Source organism: Diceros bicornis, chromosome 5 (assembly GCF_020826845.1).
Source record: "Diceros bicornis minor isolate mBicDic1 chromosome 5, mDicBic1.mat.cur, whole genome shotgun sequence".
Classification (NCBI taxonomy): domain Eukaryota; kingdom Metazoa; phylum Chordata; class Mammalia; order Perissodactyla; family Rhinocerotidae; genus Diceros; species Diceros bicornis.
The window spans coordinates 70,463,469-70,488,837 of NC_080744.1; the positions used below are offsets into that span (position 1 = coordinate 70,463,469).

General features: G+C 43.8%; 2 protein-coding genes across 2 annotated transcripts in view; one reads left to right on the forward strand and one right to left on the reverse strand.

The window, feature by feature from the left end:
* Positions 1 to 660: 660 nt before the first annotated feature.
* CHRNA3 (cholinergic receptor nicotinic alpha 3 subunit) lies at positions 661 to 18,133 on the forward strand. The gene is made up of 6 exons (XM_058542165.1): positions 661 to 823; positions 2,490 to 2,629; positions 2,743 to 2,787; positions 4,009 to 4,118; positions 10,751 to 11,762; positions 17,662 to 18,133. Exons 1-6 carry the CDS (start codon positions 739 to 741, stop codon positions 17,788 to 17,790), a joined length of 1,521 nt encoding a protein of 506 aa, XP_058398148.1. The 5' UTR covers positions 661 to 738; the 3' UTR covers positions 17,791 to 18,133.
* Positions 18,134 to 21,648: 3,515 nt separating this feature from the next.
* CHRNA5 (cholinergic receptor nicotinic alpha 5 subunit) overlaps positions 21,649 to 25,369 on the reverse strand; it is a 46,534-nt gene continuing 42,813 nt past the window's right edge. The window contains exons 5-6 of the mRNA XM_058542167.1: positions 24,148 to 24,979; positions 21,649 to 22,120 (exon numbers count right to left, since the gene is read on the reverse strand). Coding sequence (XP_058398150.1) covers positions 21,959 to 22,120; positions 24,148 to 24,979 — 994 coding nt within the window. The 3' untranslated portion in view covers positions 21,649 to 21,958. The remainder of the gene's footprint in view (positions 22,121 to 24,147; positions 24,980 to 25,369) is intronic.

The following is a 25,369-nucleotide window of genomic DNA, read 5'->3' on the forward strand; positions in this document are numbered from 1 at the left end:
TTTTATCAAGGAACATTTCAAACCTATTCTAAAGTAGAACAGTATAGCAAACCTCCAGGTACTCGTCATTCAGCCTCAACAATTATCAACTCCTGGCTGATACTGTTTTAACTGACTCCAACTCTCCCCCTCCTAAACTAGAATAACTCTCAGAAACACAAATACCATTATCACATCTAAAATATTTAACACTTACTAGCGTCAAAATCTTGAGGCCTCGTTTTGAGGGTGTGTTAGAACCTCTCAGACGGACCAGCGACCAGGTAGCTTAGGGCGCCCACGCCGGGTTGCGGGCGGACCGTCACTCACCCGGGAAGCCAGGGACAAGGACTCGGCTCCTACTCTTCCTGGTGGTCTGCCAGTACCTGTTCGGGTTGGTCCGGCGCGGAGCCGTCCCTGGGCTGCACAGACCACAGACGGAGGGACGAGCCTGCCCAACACCGGGCGCTAGGGGCCGCGCGTCCCTCCGGCGGCGCGGGCGCACCGCCCCGCAGCCCACTCGGAGCCTCCGGGAGCCCCAGGGCGGCGGGCGGGGCCGGCGCCGGGATTGGTGGGAAGCCGGGAGGGCCGGGGCCGGCGCGCCCCAGCCCCGCGCGCCCCGCCCTCCGTCCACTCCCGGGGGCCGGCTGCCTGGGAGCCCGGCGGGCCGAGTCTGTCTTCGCTACGGCCGCGGCCGCTCCCGACCGTTCGGGTCCGCTCCGCCTGCCGAGCCCCCCACACCGCCCGCCCCGACCGGCCATGGGCGCCCACCCGCACGGAGCCCGCGCCCCCCGGCTCTCGCCGCTCCGGGCGCCGCCACTACTGCTTTTGCTGCTGCTGCCAGGTACGGGCGTCGGGCGAGGGGTGCCGAGGGATGGGCGCCCCGAGCGGGGAGGCGGGGTCCGAAGGGGTTGCCCCCGGGAGCGCAGCGCGGGAGGCGGAGAGAAGGGGCGGCGTTGCTGGGGACTCGCTCCCACCTGGCGGCGAGTTGGGCGGGGGATGCCCTTTTCCCTTCGGCTCTCCACTCCCTTGGAGTCGTTTGGGCGCTTGCCGGGGGGGGCGCGAGGAGGGCTCCGGACTGGGGCCCTTCCTTCCCAGGCCCCGGGGTTATGGGTTCGAGTCCTGGCCCTGCCCGTCGCCCTGCTCCGCGCACTGGGTGCCGAACTGGCGCGCCCGGGCCGTGGGTTCCACCATCTGCATCCCGCCCACCTCCTCGTTTTACGAATAGGTGCGGAATCTGAGGCCAGAGAGGGCTCAAGACTCGATCAAAGCCACCTAGGGGACAGAGGAGTCGTTTCGGGGCTTGGGGGGCCTGAGCTGGCGCTTCAGCCCCTCCTCCCTGTCCTTGTGTCTCCGCGCTCCTGACCGCGTTGCTTTGAGACCCCCTACCCCGGGAGCGTGCCTCCCCGCCTTCTGCCCGGTCTCTGGGAGAAGCCAGTTAAGGAGAAGCCGGCCCTGACCCGCCGCCAGAAGACTCTTCGTGTGGCCTGGGAGTGCTGGAGGATACCAAGGGGCGAGGGATTTGGCAGGGCTGCAGGGGGTCCCTGCGGGGGTTGGGGGGTAGCGGGGAGAGAAGGAGCAGGCAAGAGTCCGTCTCAAGACCTGGAGAAGCTGGGTTGGATTTCACTAACGATTCCCTTCAGCCCCTCCCCTGATTGTCCCCAAATCTGTAAAGTGGGAAGCAGCAGACAGCTGACTCAAGATGCCTGGGGTGGGCCTTATGAACAAAGGGGCTCCCCAGGGATTTCAGAGAGGTAAGAATGTTTGATCAGGATGTGAAGACAGCATCAGCAGGAACCGTGGGTCACACTCTGAGATCACGGGAGCCGTGTAGGCACCTGGCTTCTGAGTTGGTGGCCAAACCCCTACAGGATCTGGGGTGGGATGAAGGAGAGCCCCAGACCTGCGCTGCAGTCTCCCTCAGGCTGGGAGGCAGAACAGGGGGGCCTAGTTGACCCTGGGTGGCCCTGCCTCTGTGAGTGGACTGGTCGTCTCTCCCTCATGGAAGCAGTGAACGGCTGTACCTAGGCAGGCTGCATTTGTATCACACCCCTGCCCTGCAGTAACAATGACGGTAAGGATAGTTCTGGAGCTCTTACCACATGCCAGCAGTGAGCTAGGCACCTCGCTCATAACAACCCTATGAGGTGGATTCATTTATAATCTGTATTTTTACAGATAAAGAAACAGGTTCAGAGAGATTATGCCACTTGCCTAAGCTCACAGAGCTCACAAGTAGTTTGTCAGGATTTGCACTGAATCTATCCAAATTCAGAGCCCCGGCTTGTAACCACTATGCTTCTCACTGAATGAGTGTGACCTGGTGGAATCCCTGTCCCTCTAGGTCCTCAGTTTCCCAGTCTGTAACTTGAAGGGGCAGGACTAGTCTGAAAGTGTGGAGTTGCACAGAGTACCCCCAGCAAACGGAGGGGAGGCTATAGGTGGGTGGTGACCCTGGTGAGGGGAAAAGTGACAGTTTCCCCAGGGTCTGACAGGGCTGCTTCCCTCAGTGGCCAGTGCCTCCGAGGCCGAGCACCGTCTGTTTGAGCGGCTGTTCGAAGATTACAACGAGATCATCCGGCCTGTGGCCAACGTGTCGGACCCAGTCATCATCCAGTTTGAGGTGTCCATGTCTCAGCTAGTGAAGGTGGTGAGTGCCAGAGCCACAGGCTGTGGCCGTGGGGTATGGGGCTTCTGGAAGAGGCTTTCCCAGAACAGCCTTGTTTTTGTAATTCACATGTCTGCTTTAATCTATCCTTCTAGGATGAAGTAAACCAGATCATGGAGACCAACCTGTGGCTCAAGCAAGTAAGTGACCAGGCCCTGAGCACTGCTTCCCCCTGGTGGTGACTGCTTTATTTGCTGTCTGTAAACCAAGGAGGGCCCAAAGACGGCACATCACTCCCATCGGCCCAGATTGGAGTCCGCTGACTGGCTGGTCTGTCTCTTCCTGGACTTGGGGTCACATGCAATGCTCTACAGTCCCCCTGAAAGGAGTGCAGGGCCCAGCCCCTCAAGTCACAGATGACAGAGTGCAGCCTGGAAGGAGAGACCTTCTTCATGGTCACACAACAAAATGGGGCAGACCTGGGGCTGGAGCCCTGGCCCCCGACTCTAGGGTGTGCCTAAGACCACTTCCTTCCCTTCCTCTTGCCAAAAACTCATCCTTAAGTCAGAATCAGATGCCATTGTTGTTGTTCATAGGGTAGGAGCAGGGGCTCTGGATTTTCCTGTACAGATTGAGGCCAAAGAAATCAGCTTCCGTGTGTCCTCCCCAGGGAGGCTCTGTCCAGACCTGGTGTGACCCTTCCGCCAGCCCAGCCAACCGAGCGCTCAGCTCACACAGCCTTCCTTGCTAGGAGGCTGGAAAGTTAGATGGGCGTGGTGCCCACTCAACACCTTGTATGGCACAGGTTCCCTCTGGTTGCAGCCTCACCTCTCCCTGCTCAGGTGCTCAGGACTCAGATCTCCCAGCTTCTGCACCCAAACACTTCTTGGGCCCAATGGGATCATGGGTCCTTCCCGAGAACCCTTCAGAGGCCAAGCCTGCTTAACCTGGAGATGGAAGAGGGTTCTGTGTGTCATTAACACCCTGTTATTGGGGCTTGGTGGGGAAAATCTCTGAAAAAGCTCCTGGAGTCAGAGTCCAGAGAGCTCACCATTACACCATGCAGCAGCTCTAGGAGAGCCATCTCAGGGAAGTAAACAGCAGGAGCTTAAGGCATGGACCTGGCCCTGGCACTAGAAGTGCCCAGAGGAGGCACTAGTGGTCCTTATTCGGTTGACATGGGGCTGGTCTTGCCCACAGTCATGAAGGCAGTGGCTCCCGTAGAGCCAGAAGGTGGCCTGCACACTTAGCCCAGTGCTGTGTCCCCCACGAGCCCCCACATGAGAAACTGGTCCAGCATGGAGGCAGCTCAGTGACACACAGCAGAGGTGGGGAGCTCACCAGGATGGGTGGTGTCAAGAGAAGTAAAACCATGCTGTTCCTCCTGCTGCCTCCTTCTCCCTCCCTGCCTCCTCCCCCAGATCTGGAATGACTACAAGTTGAAGTGGAACCCCTCCGACTACGACGGGGCAGAGTTCATGCGTGTCCCTGCGCAAAAGATCTGGAAGCCAGACATCGTGCTGTATAACAAGTAAGGTGCTGGGTGGCCCACACCCTCTTGGGCTCTCAGCCTGGACTCTGGGTCCTTGGCCCACTGCACTTACAGCCTAGCCTTCCTTGGACCTTTTCCAAGAGGGCTTCATTCATTTGGTTCATTCCATGGGGTATTTATTGAGCATCCACTATATATCAGGTGCTGGAGATAGAGTGGTGCACAAAACGGGTACCTCTCCTGCCTCCAGGAGTTCACCTCACAGCCAGGAAGACAATTATTTATAATATCCAAATATGCAGTTACAAACTGGAGGGAGGGCAAGAAGGGAAACACTATGGGGGTGGGGGGACATCTGTCACCAAGGCCCTCACTAAGACTTGGCCTTCCTTGTAAGTCAGGTCCCAGTCGGGCCCCATGAGGTTAGACCACAGAAGGGCTTCATTCTTCTACTCACCTGAGAGTCAGCCCCTGCCTAACCCTGTACACCTGGTGTACCTGATGCCCCTGTGCACATGCACCTTCCCATTAGTGTCAAGAAGCCTCTCCTCTTTCTCTCTTTCAAAGATTCTTCCTCTGCTAGTCTGATCCTGCACATCGTGGCACCTGCAAAACATGTCTCTTTTTCCTAAGCCCACACAAAGCTGACACTTTCCACATTTAAGCTCTTTAATTAGGCAAACATAAATTTTAATTGATATTTTACAGTATGGACTAGTTTGTCTCTGGGTATTGAAAAACATCATTTTGCACCTGTGCTTTATCTCTAGTGTGAAAATGGTTTAACCATTAAGTATTTTTCAGCAAAACACTTCATATAGAATTAGTCTAATCTGATTTCAAGGAATAAAAGCCTCCTGTGTTTAGATTTTTATGCTGTATTCGTACAAAATGTTTTACTATTAGTATTTGGACTAGAGAAGCTATGTTTTTGGCTGAATCCCACTTTCTGGTCACTGGCTAGAAGAAGGGGGGTCTTTAATCACTCCAAACATGGTCTATATTTACTTTTTTCCCAAGGAAATAGAGCATTCATAAATATGATTCTTTCGTGCAATTTGTATTGGTAAATTGGTCCTTAAAGAACTGGGACACAAGACAAACTTAACCAGCTTGCAGAATGTGAGCTGTCCTAGAAATCCCCTGGTCCAGAGGCTCTTAGGGAGCTGGGCAGGGTATTGAGAATTTTTGCTAAGCTAGAATTAAGAAAATGGGCAAAAATTTTAATCTTATGATTTGAATTGGATAGTTGTTTTCTTGCTGGCAATCTTGAGTGAACAGCTGGAGGACTTTAGGATGTATGATTTTAACAGTACCGAGAGACATAGTGAAATGCTTCCAACTGGATGCAGAGAGGAGCAAATATCATAAGGAATTTCCTTGGACTCTGAAGCTGAAAGTAACATTAGAGAAAATCATCCAACTCCTCTCTCCTAGTTAGAACTTCAGTTTTCAGGAGTGGTCCTCTGTTGAGAGTTTCTCTTCATTTTGATACATTAGAAACCCCTTTTAGCTTCTTATGCCAAAGTTTCTCCTGTGATTTTTTGTTTTCTGAAGTTCATTCTCTAATAGAATCCTCAGAAAGTGCTCATGGACACAAAATACCCTTAGTTCTTACAGGTTCATAGCTCATTATAGCCTTTTTAGATTCTACTTTTAGGTCACTTAATTAGATATAAAATCCTTGGCTCATATTTTCCTTCCATGAAAATCTTAAAAATCTTGACTCACTGTGTTCTGGTATGAAGTGTTGCTGTCAAAATCAGATGCCAGTCTACTTTTCTTTTTCTTGTCAAATCGGGTGAGTTTTGGGAGAGAAAGAGAACACTATCAATAAGTATGCCAGGACCACAGGGGTAAACCAGGGTTGCCCCAGGCAAACGGGATGTATAGTCATTTTATTTGTAAGTGGCTTGTTCTGTTTGCTTAGGTACCCAAAGGATTTTTTCCTTTGTCCTTAAAGTCAATTTGTTTTACTCTGAACTATGTATATAATAAGCCTTCTTGTATTCCAGGAAAGCTTTTCTTTGAATTATAGTTTTTAAGACTTAGTCTGTTCCATTGCTTTGATTTTTTTCTCCAGGAACTCCATTTTTACATATACTGGAACTTCTTCAGCTATATTCTGTCTATATGATTTTCTCTCCATTCTTCTCTGTTTCTGTTTGGTTTAAAACAATTTTTTTCTCCTTTCTGTCTTTTATTTCCGTTGCTTCACTTGGAATGTGGCAATTCCAATTGGTGTCTGTTTGTCTTATGTTTCTTCTAGTCTAGTCTTTATTCCTAAAATAATTTTTCTCTTTTCCTAATTCTTTCCTAAGGTATTTCAGTTCTTTATCCTCCTGTTGTTTAGCAAAATTTGTTCTTAACTTTTCTATTTTTTTTTTAAAGATTTTATTTATCTATTTATTTTCTCCCCAAAGCCCCAGTAGATAGTTGTATGTCATAGCTGCACATCCTTCTAGTTGCTGTATGTGGGACACGGCCTCAGCATGGCCAGAAAAGCGGTGCGTTGGTGCACGCCCGGGATCCTAACCCGGGCCGCCAGTAGCGGAGCGCACGCACGCAACCGCTAAGCCACGGGGCCGGCCCTTAACTTTTCTATTTCTGATTAAGCTGCTCTTTCACAGTTTCTAAAGATTTCTTAGTTTCTTTTAGCTTAATTTATAATATCAGATTATCGATTTCCTCTGCTCTGTGGTTATATTTTTGTGGTGTGCCCTTACCTGCTTATGTGTTATTCAGGTATTTATTTTTATATTTTTCTTTTGGATAGATGACAGCAGCATTTTTTTTTCTTTTTTTTTTGAGGAAGATCAGCCCTGAGCTAACATCCGTGCTAATCCTCCTCTTTTTGCTGAGGAAGACCAGCTCTGAGCTAACATCTATTGCCAATCCTCCCCCTTTTTTTCCCCCAAAGCCCCAGTAGATAGTTGTATGTCATAGTTGCACATCCTTCTAGTTGCTGTATGTGGGACGCAGCCTCAACATGGCTGGAGAAGTGGTGTGCTGTTGCGCGCCCGGGATCCAAACCCGGGCCACCAGTAGCAGAGCGCGCACACTTAACCGCTAAGCCATGGGGCCGGCCCCTATATTTTTCTTATGATATGTTTATATGGGGTTCAGTCCAATTCTTTTCAGTTGCTCTTGTTTAAACCGATGGCCTTTGCTGTACTTTCAGGACAGGTTCCTGGAGGGGATGGGAATGGGTGGGGTGGGTTTCTTGTTTCACCTGCTGAGAGTTCCCTCTTCAGTTACCTTGAAGCCTTAAAAGGCAGGCCTCTCTGTGTAGCCACCTCCGTAGTCTGAGAGCTGCTGCTTCTGGATGCCTCCCTCTCTAGTTTCTGAACCACCCACCTTCTTTCTCTTCTCACCCCGTTTCCTACCCTGTTCAGTTTGGATCCTACCCTAAGCAGCTTTTTACTGGGTGGGTCTCTGTCCTTCTAGAAGGGAGTTTGGGGAGGTATTTCTTTTTTTTTTTTCTTTTGTGAGGAAGATCAGCCCTGAGCTAACATCTGTGCCAATCCTCCTTTTTTTTTTTTTTTTTGCTGAGTAAGACCGGCCCTGAGCTAACATCTAATGCCAATCCTCCTCCTTTTTTTGTTTTCCCCTTTTTCTCCCCAAAGCCCCAGTAGATAGTTGTATGTCATAGTTGCACATCCTTCTAGTTGCTGTATGTGGGACACCGCCTCAGCATGGCTGGACAAGTGGTGTGTCGGTGCGCGCCCGGGATCCAAACCTGGGCCTCCAGTTGCGGAGCATGTGCACTTAACTGCTAAGCCACGGGGCTGGTGGGGAGGTATTTCTGAGATCTTCGAGAGCCCACACTAGCCCTGACTGACTTCTCTGCAGACCCTCAGTGGATTCCCGCCATCTTTGTTCTCTCCCACAAATTGGAAGCTGTGGAGCCCTCTCTCTTGCACTGTTTCCCTTGCTGAGGATTCAACACAGAGTGGGGTCCTCTTTTTTGAGGGGTAGATACGTCTTGGTGTTTCTGTGCCTGGGGCTCTTAGGACATGTGAACTCCCCTTTCTCTTCCCTTGGCCACCTCCACCAGTAGCTAATCCCACACGGTCCCACGCAGGTCCTGCTGGCATTGGTGGTTTGACCCCACACTCTCATATTCCGAGGTTCACGGGGTTCCGTGTAACCTAATGATGTTGACTGTGTGGTCAGGAGGCTTTTTCTTTTGCTGTCCTCATTGCCCTGTTTTTCTGAGGGAATTTGGAGAGATTAAAAAAAACGATGCCATCCTAATCTTCTCATACCACTTGCCACCCTCACCCCACTTAAGTTCTCAATCTTTCCTTCTATTAAAGTGATACCTCAGCTAATCATTTGCACCCACCATGCGTTTTCTTTTTTTAATCAACTCACAGGGTTCAGCAACACGTTGGCTCAGACCCCTCCCACCTCTGCTCTCCCTTGCTGCCAGCCATCTCTTGGGCACCCTGTGGGGGTGAGACCTTCATTTATTTTCTAGTTGTTCTTTCAGTCAAATAAATACTCACCGAGTGCCCTCTATGTAGCTGGTGCTGTGTCAGACCCCTGTCCCCAGCTAGGTCTTCATCTTCTCTAATCCCAGTGGCAGAGATAGGCTGCTGACATTGCCCTGGTCAGCAAACAGTCCTTCTGGTCTGGGCAGACACAGCCGAGGGGTTCTGCAGGCAGCAGCCACAGTGATCAGGATCTCTGGAAAATAGCAGAAATGGGCCCCAGCAACAAGATGAACTTATCTCCAGTGTTTGGCCTTTGGGCACACAGGCGGTTCTGCGACTCCTCACTTGGGGACCCAAGTTCTGATTGGCCAAGGCTCTGCCACAAACTCTCTGTGGGACCCTGAGCAAGTCAGTCCTGTTCTCTCACCTTCAGTGTCCTCTTCAGTAAAATGAAGGGATTGGACCAGAGCAGGGGTTGACAAACTTTTTCTGTAAAGGGCCAGGTAGTAAATATTTTAGGCTTTGTGGGCCATACGGTCTGTCACAGCTACTCAACTCTGCCCTTGTAGCTCAAAAGTAGACTTAGACAAGAGATAACAAACGGGTATGTCTGTGTGTTCCAATAAAAATTTATCTACAGAAATAGGGGGCAGGCTTATGGGCCATAGTTTGCCAATTCCTGGACTAGACCCTGGGCTCTGAAGGTCCCTTACTATTCTGACATTTTGTTGATCCAGGATGCCATAAAGAAAGTTGTTCTGGAGGCGTTTGTCTTCCCAAGGGTCTTTTCAACCCTGTGTAGGCCAGTCCTCATAGACACTCCTCGCGTGAACATGGGTCACATCCTCTTGGGGGCTGTGTGGATCCCTAGCCCCACCCCACTTCTCCTTTCTTCCTGGAGCCAGGAGCCAGGAATAATCTTCTTGTGGGGAATTGAGGGCACAGTAGGAGTGAAGTGGGGGCTAAGAATGTATAAACCCAGCAGGGCACCTTTGGGACAAACCAGCCAACTGGAGTAAAGATAGGTAGTGGCTTTGGAATCAAGTCATTACGTGGAATGATTGTCCTGCTCAACAGAGGAACATGAGGGTGCCTCTATGCCAGAGGGCCAGAGACTAGCAAGGAGACATGCGCCAGGCATGTTCCCCTTCTGTTTTCACATGTTCCTGTCCAATAACAACAGCCACACAAGGATATTTCTAAATGTTTAGGTTTGTTATTTTTTTCAGCTCTTCAGGCCAAAGGGTATGGTGGTGGTTCCCTTTTGAAGGACAGGAATGCCTTCAAATGCAGAACTCTAAGAAATCTAATAGGGCTGGGCCAAGGATATGTCAAAGCCTTCACGGGGCAAGGCATTGTGAGGACCGAAAGGCCTCACTCTCAGACGCAACTCGACAGAGTGTTGAGTTGGTCATCAGCACATCTTCTGTTGAACAAACCAGCTTACAAATACCAACAAGATGATTCTAAGAAAAATGTATATCTGTTTGTAAAAAGAAAGTCAGGGTGCATATAACTAAAAGGAAGGGAGAAGAAAGGTGGGGAGAATATAGGGAAAGACAGAGAAACAGAGGGTGAAGGAACTTGTCATGCTGGATTTGAGAGGCAAGAAATCAGAAAACATGATTATTCATTCTAAAACAGCACTGGGATGGGGAGTGTGGTGAATGGTGGAGTCAGGATCCAGAGATACGGTCTGGTAATAAACTCATCTAACAGTGTTCAGTTTAATGGGAGTGGGCTCCCACGGTGGTCTCTGCAGCCTCCCCCAGCTGCACAGTCTGGTTTCACACACATACGTGTATACACATTAGGCGCCCAATGGAGACTGAATGAGGAGGCATTAACCAGGTCCAAACCATAGGGAGAGTGAGTGGCAAATCTCCCCAAAGGTCACCGAAACACCTGCCTCCAGGTTGACAACTTGCATTCCCATTTCTTTAATTAAAGGGGGAAGAATTCCTTTTCAGGCATTTGGGAGTGTCTCAATAAGTATCAAGTCAGCAGTTGTATGTTGTGGAATGAACCAGCGACATGCCCCAGGGTGTGATGAGTATGTTAGATTGTTGGCGGAGGGGAGTCTTGGGCCTCAGTATCCCCATTGGTAAATGGGGTGGTGAACTGGTGACCTTTTATGGCACTTTGAGCTCACATATTCCACAGTTTTACAAATCGTTACTTGCCATTTACCTGGGGCGGTGTGAGAAGCTGGACATCTCTTTGTCTTTGCAGTGCTGTTGGGGATTTCCAGGTGGACGACAAGACCAAAGCTTTACTCAAGTACACAGGGGAAGTGACCTGGATACCTCCAGCCATCTTTAAGAGCTCATGCAAAATCGACGTGACCTACTTTCCATTTGATTACCAAAATTGCACCATGAAGTTCGGTTCCTGGTCCTACGACAAAGCGAAGATTGACCTGGTCCTGATCGGCTCCTCCATGAACCTCAAGGACTACTGGGAGAGTGGTGAGTGGGCCATCATCAAAGCCCCAGGCTACAAACATGACATCAAGTACAACTGCTGCGAGGAGATCTACCCAGACATCACGTACTCGCTGTACATCCGGCGCTTGCCCTTGTTCTATACCATCAACCTCATCATCCCCTGCCTGCTCATCTCCTTCCTGACCGTGCTCGTCTTCTACCTGCCCTCCGACTGCGGTGAGAAGGTGACCCTCTGCATCTCAGTCCTGCTCTCCTTGACCGTGTTTCTCCTGGTGATCACTGAGACGATCCCATCCACCTCGCTGGTAATTCCCCTGATCGGTGAGTACCTCCTGTTCACCATGATTTTTGTAACCTTGTCCATCGTCATCACTGTCTTTGTCCTCAACGTGCACTACAGAACCCCGACCACGCACACGATGCCCACGTGGGTGAAGACCATATTCTTGAACTTGCTTCCCAGGGTCATGTTCATGACCAGGCCAGCAAGCAACGAGGGCAGCTCTCAGAAGCCAAGACCCTTCTACAGTGCTGAGCTCTCAAATCTGAATTGCTTCAGCCGCCCAGAGTCCAAAGGCTGCAAGGAAGGCCATCCCTGCCAGGACGGGATGTGCGGCTACTGTCACCACCGCAGGATAAAAATCTCAAATTTCAGTGCCAACCTCACGAGAAGCTCCAGTTCTGAATCTGTTGATGCTGTGCTGCCCCTCTCTGCTTTGTCACCAGAAATCAAAGAAGCTATCCAAAGTGTCAAGTATATTGCTGAAAATATGAAAGCACAAAATGAAGCCAAAGAGGTAAGGATATGTTTATTATTACCTCGGTCGTTCATTCATTCAACAAACATTTGTTGGTTCCTGTGAGGCGAGGCATAGTGGTAGGGTTAAGGAATTAGACTCTGGCATCAGTGGCCCGTGATCAGACCAGCTCCTCTATTTACCAGTTATATGTTCTTGGATATGTTGCCTCACCTCTCTGAGCCTGTCTTCTCATCTATAAAATGGGATGATAAGGCTTGTGAGTCTCTAGTGCCCTGAAGTTGGCAGTCTGGGCCATTAGACACCTGATGCCAAGAGAGGGCTGATCAGGAGATAGGCTAAAAAAGGGCCTGAGGCCAGATTATCTCCAGTTAGTATTCATCAGCTAAGCTTACATTTTTAATTTTACTTTCTGTGTTTTTTTTCCCCATTTAGGTGTAATTTACGTAAAGTGTGTACCTCTTAAGTGTACAGCTTTTTGAATTTTTACATTATGTATACGCCCACATAACCATGATCCAGGTAAAGATATAGAACATTTCCAGTGCCCCAGAAAGTTCTGTCATGCTCCTTCCCAATCAGTATCTCCCTCCTTCTTGGGTAACCACTGATCCTGACTTCTTTTACATTGATTAGTTTTACTCATTCTTGAACTTCATATAAATGGAATCACATAGTATAAACTGTTTCATGTCTGACTTTTTATTCAACAAAATGTCTTAGAGGTTTATCCTTTTGGTCGTTTCTTTTTTATTGGTGTGTAATATTCTACAATGTGATTATCTCGGCTTCTATTTATTTATTCTACAGTTGCTGGATATTTGGTTATTTCCAGTTTGGGGCTATTATGAATAAAGGTGCTTGTAAACATTCTTATATGTGCCTTTTGGTGCACATATGTGCTCATTTCCCTTGGGTGTGTACCTAGGAGTGGAATTGCTGGATCATTGGAGAGATGTATTTTTTTACTTTAGTGGATACTGTAAGGTTTCCAAGTGTTTGAACCAACCGACAGTCTCCCGGCAATGTGTGAAAGTTCCAGTTACTGCACATCCTCACCAACACACATGAAGTGATTGATAGCTAATTGCTGTTTTAATTAGCATTTCCCTGCTGTGTAAAGATTAGGGCTCTTCTTCATATGCTTATTGGCCAATTGGATATCTTCTTGGTGAAGTATCTAGTCAGAGTCTTTTGTTCATTTTTTTTAACTGGGAGAACTTTTATCTCCTCCAAAAATCTTATGCTAGAACTCGTATCAAGTATTAAGAATAGGGAAGCTTTACATTAAATAATGTCAAGTGTCTGGCTGCTCCCTGACCCTTTGTTTACCCCCAAGGTTACCAGAGTCACATTCAATAATTTTATAAGAAGCTCTGCTTTAAAATTAATTGGCCCTGCCTTAAGTTGTTTATTAGCAAAAAGCTAATTACACTTTCAGCTCCCAATGCACTGTAGGTAATTAATGTTGACAGGGAATGTCCGGAGCCTCTTTTATTCGGCTGTGAATGGCATATTAAAGTAGATGAGACGGGAGGGAGACAGCAACAGCTGTCCTGTGTCCTCACCCCACCCATCTGAGCAACTGTGAGCACGCCTTGTGACTGTAACAATGCAGAACCTCCTGCTGATCCCAGTAATTGAGCCAAAAAGTCAGGCATTCCTTGAAATTCGGTTGAAGCAATTGTTGGAGCTTAAGTAAATGATCAGTGTCAATCTCTCATTTGTCTAACACTAATAACTTTTGCAGACATTCTCTACCCTTTCTTTATCCACTATTAAAATAATTCCTTTTAAGTTAGCGATAATTTACTAAAGCTTGAGATCTAAGTACCCATACATCAGGCTATTAGAAATTATCTTTATTCCAAAAATTATTTACTAGGCAACACCCAAGGTGTTAGTTTCACAAGGATCTAAAACATGTTATGGAGACAGACATTCTTAAAAATTGTTACTAAAAGGGAAGTCACAACCGAAATGCCAGGAAGGTAAATTAGTGAAACAGCCTGAATGTGGCAAACTAGTGGCACATGGTTCCTCTCAAGGGGCAGCCACCACTCACCGTAGGTCATCTGTTCCCACAGGGGCCTGTGGGCCCATTATTATTAGATCCTTCAGTTTTTCCAGAGAAAGCAGAAATCTAGCCCACAGGTCAGCAGATTGCAGCCCATTTATGAAAGGATGTCAAGTGTTAGAATAAAGAAGCCTACTCAGTGCTCTGAGGAGAGGCTCGAGCTGTCTCCTTTCTTATTGTGTGACCAACACGCTGCTGACACAAAGTTTTCCAGAGATATTTTATCTTCCTAAATCTCTGGCTCCAAGTTGGCTGGTTTTAACTATCCTTGGCTCCTAGGAACCTAGACTGAATAGGCTTAGTTTTCCCAGAGCCATCTCCTGAGGGTGCTGAGAGCCTGTAAATGACCACACGGGTCCCCAAGGCACAGGAACATCGTAGTGTCCTGCCAGCCTTGGTTGTTCTGTTTTTCAAGTTGTTCCTGTTGGTCACCCCTACTTGCTCACCCTGGGTCTTATTGGTAAGGAGCTGAATGAGTATAATACTCTAAGTCCCGAGTTAGGGCTAGGATTGGGTTATCAAACTAGAAAACTCATTGGGGAGCTTGTGGTCCCAGGGAAACACTCTTTGTTGACGACAGTGTTGACAGCTGAGCATCCTGCGGCTGGTTCTATTGTACAAGTTGTTCCCTCGGTCTTGGAGGTGTGCACAGATCAGAGCTGTGACCTTTCCAGCTAATAATTCTGAAACAACTTGCTTTCTGTTTGGTTGGGACAGATAGATACACCTATATATCTCTATATATCTGTATACGTCTATGTGTATGTCTATGTATATGTATGCATCTAGATTTCATTCATTCCAGAGTCTGACTTTTGATCAATGATTTATTAATTTACATTTGTTATAATTACTGTTTTATCAGAGTTAAATTTCTGCCATCTTATTTCATGTTTTCCATTTACTTTTCTTTTTTGCCTCAGTTCTTGCTGTGCATTGGAAAGTTTAAATTTTTTCTGCTGGTTGAAAGTCATGCGTTCTATTTTTATTTTTCTAGTGGCTATTCCTAACTGATTTAGACCCATACTCAAGTTCTCTTTTCCATATCTATCAGTGTCTTATATTCCTCAATATCTGTATCTGGCCCCCCACCCTACCGTCCTTCCCCTCTAGTCCTCCTCACCACCTTGGCCACATTAGGTGTTAGTGGAGCTTCAGTTCTGGACTCTAGATTTTTGGGTTATACTTCTTGGGTTTTGCCATTCCTTTTTTTTTAGTCTACAATCAACTTCACTAAATCATTTATTTACCGTGTCCTCCTGGATTTATTTCTCTTTGTATGGACATGACTTCTCAAGAGTGTTTATGGGGAAACCTTCAGAGACCTGTAGGCTTAAAAATGTATGGTGCCCTCAAAATACATTTTTTTGTGTGTGAGGAAGATCAGCCCTGAGCTAACATCTGTTGCCAATCCTCCTCTTTTTGCTGAGGAAGACTGGCCCTGGGCTAACATCCGTGCCCATCTTCCTCCACTTTATATGGGACACCACCATAGCATGGCTTGACGAGCGGTGTGTCGGTGCACGCCCGGGATCCAAACCTGCAAACTCCGCGCCGCTGAAGCGGAGCACGCGCACTTAACCTCTGCGCCACCGGGCAGGCCCCTGTGCCCTCACTTTTAAATGAGAGTTTAGCTGGATACAAAATTCTAGGGTTGAAGTTCTTTTCCTTAAAAACAAAATAATATCCATGGGCTTTTTGCTTCATTGTTGCTTCTGAAAAGTTTTAAGTTAATCTGAGTGTTGTCCCTTTGTGAGTAATCAATTCTATCTAGAAGCTATTAGAATTTTCTATTTGTAGAGAAATCTAATGACATCAAACACAATGTGTCAGTGTGGGTCTCCCCTAATGTCTGGCATTCTTATGAGCCATTTCCTTCTGAGGTTTTTCATCTTTAATTCTGGGGAAATCAAGGTATTTTTCTGAGGGATTTCCTCCTCACCTCTTACTTTTCTTTTTCCCTAAACTCCTGTTGTTCAGACTTGGACACATCTGCTTCCAGCCTTGCCATCTTTTAGCTTTTCCTCGACATTTTCCATCTCTTTATTCCTTTCTGCCACCCCCGGGAAAGTTCCCCACTCTCATCTTCCACTTGTTTCTTTCCTGGGTGGTTCTTACTCTGCCAGTTATCCCATCTCTCGAGTTCTTTATTGCAACTTCTCTGTTTTTCACACTGGTATGTCTTCTTGGTTCCTCTCTAACACTGCTTGTTCTTCCTTCATGTTTCCAATATTCTCTATCTATCTCAGAGGATATCAGGTTTATTTTAAATCCTTAACCTATCTGTTCCATAAATTTTCTTTCAAAAAGCTAAGTCTGTGTATTTGGGGTCTATAAACTCACTTTTTCTGGAGGTGTCAGCCATCCTTGCTGAATTGTGTTTCAGGGAGGGGCCCAAACCCAGGCTCCACAAGGCAGAGGACCACATGGCCACAAACAGGGGTAGACCACCCTTCAAGGGTGCTTCCTCCCCTCCAGGTGACCTTGTCCCTCAAGGGACTTCTCTTCACCTCCCACCTGGCTCTGATCTCTTCCAAGTTCCTTTTGCTTGACTGAAGTTCATCTTGATGTGGGGAGGGGAGGAGGGAAGCCACAGGCTCCCCAGTCAATGGGTACCTTCAGTTGTCTGCTCTTCATCTCAGCCTCTGAGGTAGGTACTGTTCTTCTCCCCATTTTACAGATGCGGAAATTGAGGCTAAGAGACGTCACATAATTTACCCAGATTCTCACGATGAGAGAGGAACAGTGCTGGGATTATAATCAAAGTCTGTCTCCAAGTCTCTGCTTTTCCACCTCTCTGCCTCCTAGAGCCTTAGCAGGTTTAGCCAGCAGGGGGTGGGTAGGAATCACAGGGTCTACTGTGTATTTGAAGCACTTACAAACCAAAATCTTAGAATTTCAATAAAGTACCTTGTGGCAAATATCGCATTATAATTCTAATCTTACCTATGAGTTCTTAGTGTCATCAAGAGGACACATTTAATCCAGCCCATAATGGTGAAATAAAATCCTTGTCTCCCAGCCCCATTTCAGTGTACTTAATTAAATTACTAAATCACATGCTGCCTCTTTATTATGTGATTATTTCTTCAAAATCAGTTGATTCATGGGTTCTCTCTTTCTCAATTCAATTATGGCTTCCTTGCTTTCTGAGTTGTCTAGGAGGATAATTAACATACAATTCTCCTTCCTATTTCAAGCCTAAATTGAAGCTGTATTATATATAATTAGTCTTGCTCTTTCTTCCATCTTCTACTTCATTGTCAGCGATTACTTCTGATTTTCAGCCTGTCCTATAACTGTACAGAATTCCATGATATGCTGGCCTTATAACTGAAGATGATATTAGTTAGTTAGGCATTGTGGAGGGGCCCTGGGAGAGAAAGAGGGATGAGGGGCTTGCCTTGATGTACTTATTTCATTTTTGGAACAGATGTTAAAAGGAATTTAGTATCTAAAACTGGATAAGAACTAGAAACAATGGTAAATGATGTTGGATTGTATTACCTATTCTAACAAAGACCCAAAATCCTCCCACAGAGGCGTAAGTCAAGTAAGTGGTTTCACTAACTTTATAAATTGGAATTCGGTTTAGAAAAAAATAGGTTATATATATTAAGAAATTTCTGATTTAAAATAAATATTTTATAGCTATTTCTCTAGTGCATAAGGGAAACTTGAGAATGGTAGTTTTCCTCAGACTACATCAATTAGAAAAAAAAGGTTTCCTGCATATTGTGGCAGAAGGGTTTCTTCTGCTACTGCAACATATTTATTAAATAGTCAATACTGAAAATGTGTTCTCTCTGCCTTTTCGTTCATGCTTGTTTTTCCTTTCATGATTTTTGTTTTGTTTTTCAGATTCAAGACGATTGGAAGTATGTTGCCATGGTGATTGATCGTATTTTTCTGTGGGTTTTCATACTGGTGTGCATATTAGGGACAGCAGGATTGTTTCTGCAACCCTTGATGGCAAGGGATGATGCATGAGCACTAACCTGTGTGTTTGCCTGAGGCTTACTTGTGTGTGTGCATGGGGAGGGGCTCTTTTTTTTAATTTTATTTTTTATTGTGGTAAAATACACAACATAAAATTCACCATCTTAACCATTTTTAAGTGCACAGTTCAGTGGTATTAAATACATTCACATTGTTGTGCAACCATCATCACCATTCATCCCCATAACTCTTTTCATCTTGTAAAACTGAAAATCTATACCCATTAAACAATAACTCCCCATTCTCCCCACAACCTAGCCCCTGGCAACCACCATTATACTTTCTGTCTTTATGATATTGACTACTCAAAGTACTGCATATAAGTGGAATCATACATCATTTATGTTTTTGTGACTGGCCAATTTCACTTAGCATAATGTCCTCAAGGTTCATCCATGTTGTAGCATGAGTCAGAATTTCCTTCCTTTTTAAGGCTGAATAATATTCCATTGTATGTGTATACATTTTGCTTAGCCATTCATCCATCAGTGGACACTTTGGTTGCTCCCACATTTTAGCTATTATAGATAATGCTGCTATGAACATGGGTGTATAAATATCGCTTTGAGACTCTGCTTTCAATTCTTTTGGGTATATACCCCAGAAGTGGAATTGCTGGATCATATGATAATTCTGTTTTTAATTTTTTGAGGAACTGCCATACTGTTTTCCACCATGGGTGAACCATTTTACATTCCCACCAACAGTGTACAAGAGTTTCAATTTCTCCACGTCCTCATCAACACTTGTTTTCTGTTTTTTCGACAGTAGCCATCCTAATGGGTGTGAGGTGATACCTCATTGTAGTTTTGATTTGCACTTCCCTAATGATTAGTAATGTTGAGCATCTTTTCATGTGCTTATTGGCCATTTGTATCTCTTCTTCAGAGAAATGTCTATTCAAGTCCTTTGTCCATTTTTGAATTGGGTTGTGTTTTTTTGCTGTTAAGTTTTAGGAGTTCTCATCTAAGGCCATACCACCCTGAATGTGCCCGATCTTGTCTATCTCAGAAATTTTAGGAGTTCTCTATATATTCTAGATATTAATCCCTTATCAGATATATGATTTGCAATTATTTTCTCCCATTCTGTGGGTTGCCTTTTTACTCTGTTGATAGTGTCTTTTGATGCACAAAATTTTAAAATTTTCATGAAGTCCAATTTGTCTATTTTTTTCTTTTGTTACCTGTGCCTGTTGTGTCATATCCAAGAAATCATTGCCAAACCCAGTGTTATAAAGTGTTTGTCCTGTTTTCTTCTACGAGTTTTATTGTATTAGGTGTTCCATTTAGGCTTTCTTAATAGTAACATGCTTTCTATCATCAAGCTACTGGCTTTGTTTTTGGCATTTCAAGGTTTACTTACTATCCAGTTGTCTTGATTTTTGTCAAAAAAGATTAATGCAAGAAAAATGTCAAGAGTATTCATTACGGGTAAATGAACATTTAACCAGCCTTTGGTAAGGTAAAAAAATGTCAAAATATAATTCTTCTATAGCGATAAGTAGTATGCTGTGATATGGAACATGTAAAAATGGGCTAAATATGAAAACCATTTCCCTTTTTTTGGTGGTTGAGATATAACTGGATAGAAAAACTTGCTGTTCAGAAATGGGAAAATCCATTTGGTTCAATATCACAACAGATTTCCCAAAAGTTTTTATTATTTAAGCCATAATCTCCTTGAAGTTTTATACTATTTCAGCCATACCCCACTACTACCATTTCTTACAATGCACTTCTTTACTGTTTTTCAAGAGTTTAAGGGCCGTGCCTCCAATGCAGAGGGCCTTAACTATTATTCTTGCATAATTCTAAATTATTATACTATGAGAAATTATATCTAGTCACACATTCATTGTTAATGAACCTTTAGAACAAGGTTTCTCAACCTTAGCACTATTAACATTTTTGGCTGGGTAATTCCGTGTTGAGGGGACTGTCCTGTACATTGTAGGATCTTTAGCAGCACCCTACTAGATGCCAGTAACATATACCCCCATCCCTTGCTAGTTGTGACAACCAAAAAGGTCTCCAAAATTTCTCCAAAAATTCTTAAATGTCCCCTTGAGGGCAAAATTGCCCCTGGTTGAGAATCACTTCTTTAGACAAATTATTAAGAGGAGAGTATCCCATACTACACTTCTGAGTCTGAATAACCACTGGCAAGAGATGATAATTCACAGAGACCATTTTCATCTTCTCACTAGTCATTCTGATGTTTTCCTATGCAAAAATAAAACTGATGAAATTGCAGCCCACTTTGACTTGTTTCAATAAGTCAAAAGGAAGATTTCTATAAAATTTATTTACATATAAAAATTTTAAGTAACAGTAATGGAGATATAAGAGGGATCAGGGATGTAGATGTGCTAAGACAACTAACAGGCAATTTAAATTCATCAAACCCGTCTTTCACTCATTAAATGGCATTAAACACCTACCTACAATAAAATGCAAATTAGACTGGATTCCCTCTGCCTTCCAAAGAGTGTTGACTTGAACTTAGACGAGTTACTTACTATAAATAAATAAGGCATTTGTTCTCTCAAGAGCTAAGAGTTCTAAATTGAATGCCAGGTTTCTGTCAGTGTTTTCTTCCTGGTGACGGCTGAATCAGGGGCATTGAGAGATGAAATTTAACTTATCTGTGATACATGATACTGTATTGAGTAAGTAGTAACAGGCCAAGACTAAATAACGTCTAAAGGCCCTTGCAACTCTAAGATTCTAGTACTGTAATTGTTGGAATGAAAGAGAGAAAACTGAAACATTACAGGTGTGTAACAATGTGCTTATACCTAGTTAGAATACCATCTTTAATCTTGGAAGATGGTTTTCTCAAGAACGATTTAGTAGCATCCATAGACATATTTTAAAAATGGGATTCACTTAATTATAGTGGACTCTTTTAAGATCAAAGATAAAAAGATGCTACCACAATTTATATAGAAGATGGTTCTATTAATTGTGGAAAATGGGGACAAGGGGATTGAAATTAATGTTAAGGAGATGGTACTGCATGTCCATAGGGTTTGTCTCTTGTATGATTCTACAGTGGAAGGTAAGCTATAAAAATAGTTAGTACAGGGCCAGCCCCGTGGCTTAGTGGTTAAGTGCGCGCACTCTACTGCTGGCGGCCCGGGTTTGGATCCCGGGCGTGCATCGACGCACTGCTTCTCCGGCCATGCTGAGGCCACGTCCCACATACAGCAACTAGAAGGATGTGCAGCTATGACATACAACTATCTACTGGGGCTTTGGGGGGAAAATCAATAAATAAATAAAATTAAAAAAAAAAATAGTACAATAATTGTTCAGTTTAAGCATCTAAAGAATAAAGTAAGCCTTAAAGGAGTTCCCAATTCCCATTTTTCATTTTTTAAAAATGTTAATTATAGAAAAGCAGCATCACATTAGATCATTATCATATCAACTAGTCAGCTTCTTTAAATAGCAGTGTAATGTTACACTCAAGATTAGCTGTTATCCAGTGATTACAGGACAGAAAGAATTTTAAAATGTATACCTTACCAAATGCAGAAAAAGTTTTGAAATCAGTCTTCAAATACAACAGGAGTTTTCCAGCACAATCAAAAGATGACCTTAGGGGGCCAGCCTGGTGGCGTGGTGGTTGAGTTCGTGCACTCCGCTTCAGTGGCCCAGGGTTCTTGGACTCAGATCCTGGGCTCGGACCTACACACTGCTCATCAAGCCATGCTGTGGCAGTGTCCCACATACAAAATAGAGGAGGAATGGCACAGCCTAGGGACAATCTTCCTTAAGCAAAAAGAGGATTGGCAACAGATGTTAGCTCAGGGCCAATCTTCCTCACCAAAAAAAAAAATAAAAAAGAAAAAAAAGAACTTCACTGATGATTACAAATTAGTATTATTTGCCAGGACACAAACATTAGATTTTTACTAGTATAATTCAGATAATATTTTGCTGCGATTTTTAGAAGATCCATCGGTTATTACTTTAGTCACGCAGGTAGATGTTCTAATGGGCAATCTATTAAAATAAACTGATGTTAGCAACTGTTAATCTGTTAAAGCTTGCATCAAATTTTAAACAATTTACATTTTCATAATTTTATAGGTGCCATATGATATATACCTTTTGGTAACTAAATTCCTACTACAACCCCTTGGGAAGTATCACTTATTTGCATTTCCAATATGAACTGGTACTATTATATTTGCCCATTTATAAATAACAGGAACAAAAAGCCCAAGAGATCCAACAATCGAAACCAGAAGAAAAGTCCACAGAAACAACCGATCAAGAACCTGGGCTATGAATTTCCAATCTTCAACAACCTGTTGCAAAAAAAAAAAAAAAACATATTAAATACATAATTTTAAATTGTGTAATTATTTAAAAATATAACACACTGAGTTAGAGGCCAAATCAGTTTCTGCCTTCCCCTGCTGCCTCAAAACAGTAAGTGACCCTGTACTCGGGCTCAGGGACAGACAGCACCCTGACGGTCTATAACAGATAGAGCCTCTGCAAGCTTTCAAAGACACTACACAATTTGTTAATTCACACATTAATTTGTAATATATTACAAGTGGCTTATTTTGATAGATTTTTAATAGAAATTGGAATATACTCCTTGGATATTTTATAATAAACTAAAAAAAATTATTCTTACTATATACAGTTATTTCTGTTACTTATTCTTGCCCAGTAGTGTTTTACTTATTTTAATTTTTAAAGAGAATCCAGCCTGAGGTTAATGTCATGCCAAATTAAAAGCTGGTTCAGAATAATACATATTAGATAACCGTTCATCTTCTTTCCCCACCCTGACCTGAGTTTATTTAGTTTTGGATATCCTAGGGGCCATTTTAGTCTAAGCTCATGAGTTCAGATCTGCTGGCCTGGAGCTCATTTCCTCCCCCTTTTTGCTGTGTAAGCAGGGAGCTGGCTCAGCAGGTCTGAGTGACCTCAAGGAAAAGGGCAGGCTGAGACCAGCCCCTGAGCACCAGAGGCTCCTATCCACAAGGTCATTCCTTGACCAAGGGCCTCCCTAGTCCCCTGCCTCTATGAAGCAGCGGGTCTTCTATAGAACTGTGCCCCAAGTTGTGGGATAATGTAGAATTTAGGGGATTGTAGACATGTTCTCTGTTTCTAAATTTTTCTCGTGAAAATAAAACCCATTTACTGGCCCTAGTGGGATGAGCCCTGACCCTTTTGCAAAATACTTTGCAGACATTTATTACATTTCATCTCAATCTAAATCATTATTTAACTAATATCTGTATTTTTCAAGACACCATTGATAGCTTCAGACCGTATAAACTAATTTAATTATACTACTACCAAATAGAAACTTTACAAATCCACAAGAAATATATGTCAAATGTTTCTTTGGGGAGGAGGGCTGTTTTTTTTACCAGATTCATTCCATCTACTTATCACACCTGCTAGAAATTTTTCCATTTAGAAAAGCTTTACAAATAGAATTCATATAATTTTAATGGAACTATTCAAAGTAAATTCATTATGAATTTATGAAATTATTACTGAAAATATTACTATAGTCATGGCATTAAAAATATTACACAATAGAAATAAAGAATGTGACAAGATTGAAATTTTACGTTTTGAAAGAAAACTCAGTTCAATATGATCACATTAATAAAATATTCAGGTTCAATTCTTGCATTTTAAGTATTAACCTTAAGGAGCCAATGAGTTATTTTTCTATAATAAAGTTTTAAACAAATTTTTGCTTTTAAGCAAATTAAGCACATCATTAAGCATTATTCAATAAGCTTCATATGAACACTTTGATGTATAACATAAGAATACCTTACTACTTTTAATTTCACTAACATTATTTTGTAAGTGAACAACAAAAATATTTATTCTAGAAAAATACCTTGACCTAGACTATATTTATAAAGCCTACATTAGGTTCATTCTTTAAAAAATAAAATCACTTTTGATAAATTATAATGCAGTTGTCTCTGCAGATTATCACAGAATTCAGAAATAAAGTTACTGAAGATAAAATTAAAACAGTTAATTATGTCAGAGCCAAAAAACATATGGCAGGATTACTATTCCTTAGAATAACAGGGCAGTCAGCATAACACTACATTTTCTTTAAAGTCATCCAAGATGCCAATGGGGGAAACGGAGAAGTGAGATTTGTGTAGGTTCCCCATTTTGCAGATGTTTTAACTGAAACAAATTTTAGTAAAGATCTTTTATAGAACAGTATGTCAACATTTCTGGCCCCCAATCTATGCTTAGCCTCAAGGGTCATTTGGTTTACTCTGCCAAACTGAGAATCGAAGCAGACCTGCATTTGTAAATACAACATGTCACAGACCTCACGGACATCATTCTCCTTCGTGACGTGTCTTGTAATATATCGAATAGAATCAAGCGCAGCTTCCAATGTGTTTCTAGAAAATTTTGGTCCACTACCGCTCTCAGTTTCCTCTTTCTGAGTAAAGTACCTATCTACATGACTTCTCATGCAAAGCAGTTTTGGAAGCTTCTGAAGAAATATCTTGCGGACCCAAGGTGCCATAGCATTATGCGTTGAGGAAGAACGATGATGAATGTTGATAACAAAGACAGTCACCATAATTGACAGTGTCACAAAAATCATGGTAAACACCAGATACTCTCCAATCAGAGGTATTACTTTGGAAGACGAAGGTATGATCTCTTCAATAACCAGAAGGAAGACAGTCAAAGAAACAAGTACTGAGGTGCAGAGAGAAATCTTTTCACCTTCATGTGAAGGAAGATAGAAGACAAGTACGGTTAAAAGCGAGAGCCCAATACAGGGTATAATAAGGAACAAGGTATAAAAGAGAGGCAGACGCTTAATTACAAATGAGTAAGTGATATAAGGATACCAGCAACAGCTATCAGTTCTGTTTCCTTTGCTTCCTGTTGCACTCACAATTTCCCATTCTCCATTATCAAAAAAATCTCTCTTGTCTACATCTTGGTCCTCTAAAATTATATCAACCTGTGATCCATCGTAAGTCCAAGAACCAAATTTCATGGAACAGTTTTGGAGATCAAATGGGAAAAACGTGACATCTATGGTGCAGGAACTTTTGTAGTTTGCTGGAGGAGTCCAGGTGACAGTGCCATCATACCTGACGACTGTTTTCGTACTGGCCCCTTCAAAACGTCCATCTGCACTGAAATACATACACACACAATAACAAAGCAGAGATTAAACAACACAAGCATCCATTTTACAAGCCTAATGTAAAAGAAAGCCCATAACTGATAGCATGAAATAATTTTTAAATTATTACATTTGAGATATACCTGCTACTTGCAGGGGACTCTGCTTTAAGGACATCTTCCTTAAATATGTATCTAACTCCACTAGAACTGAACCCCTTCTTCCATATCTATGCCAGCACTGACAGATCTATATTTCACAGAATCCTGAGATTTTAGTGGTTAAAAAGATTTCACTTAGGGGCCGGCCCAGTGGCGTAGTGGTTAAGTTTGCGTGCTCCACTTCGGCGGCCCGGGGTGATGGGTTCGAATCCCAGGCATGGACCTACGCGCCATTCATT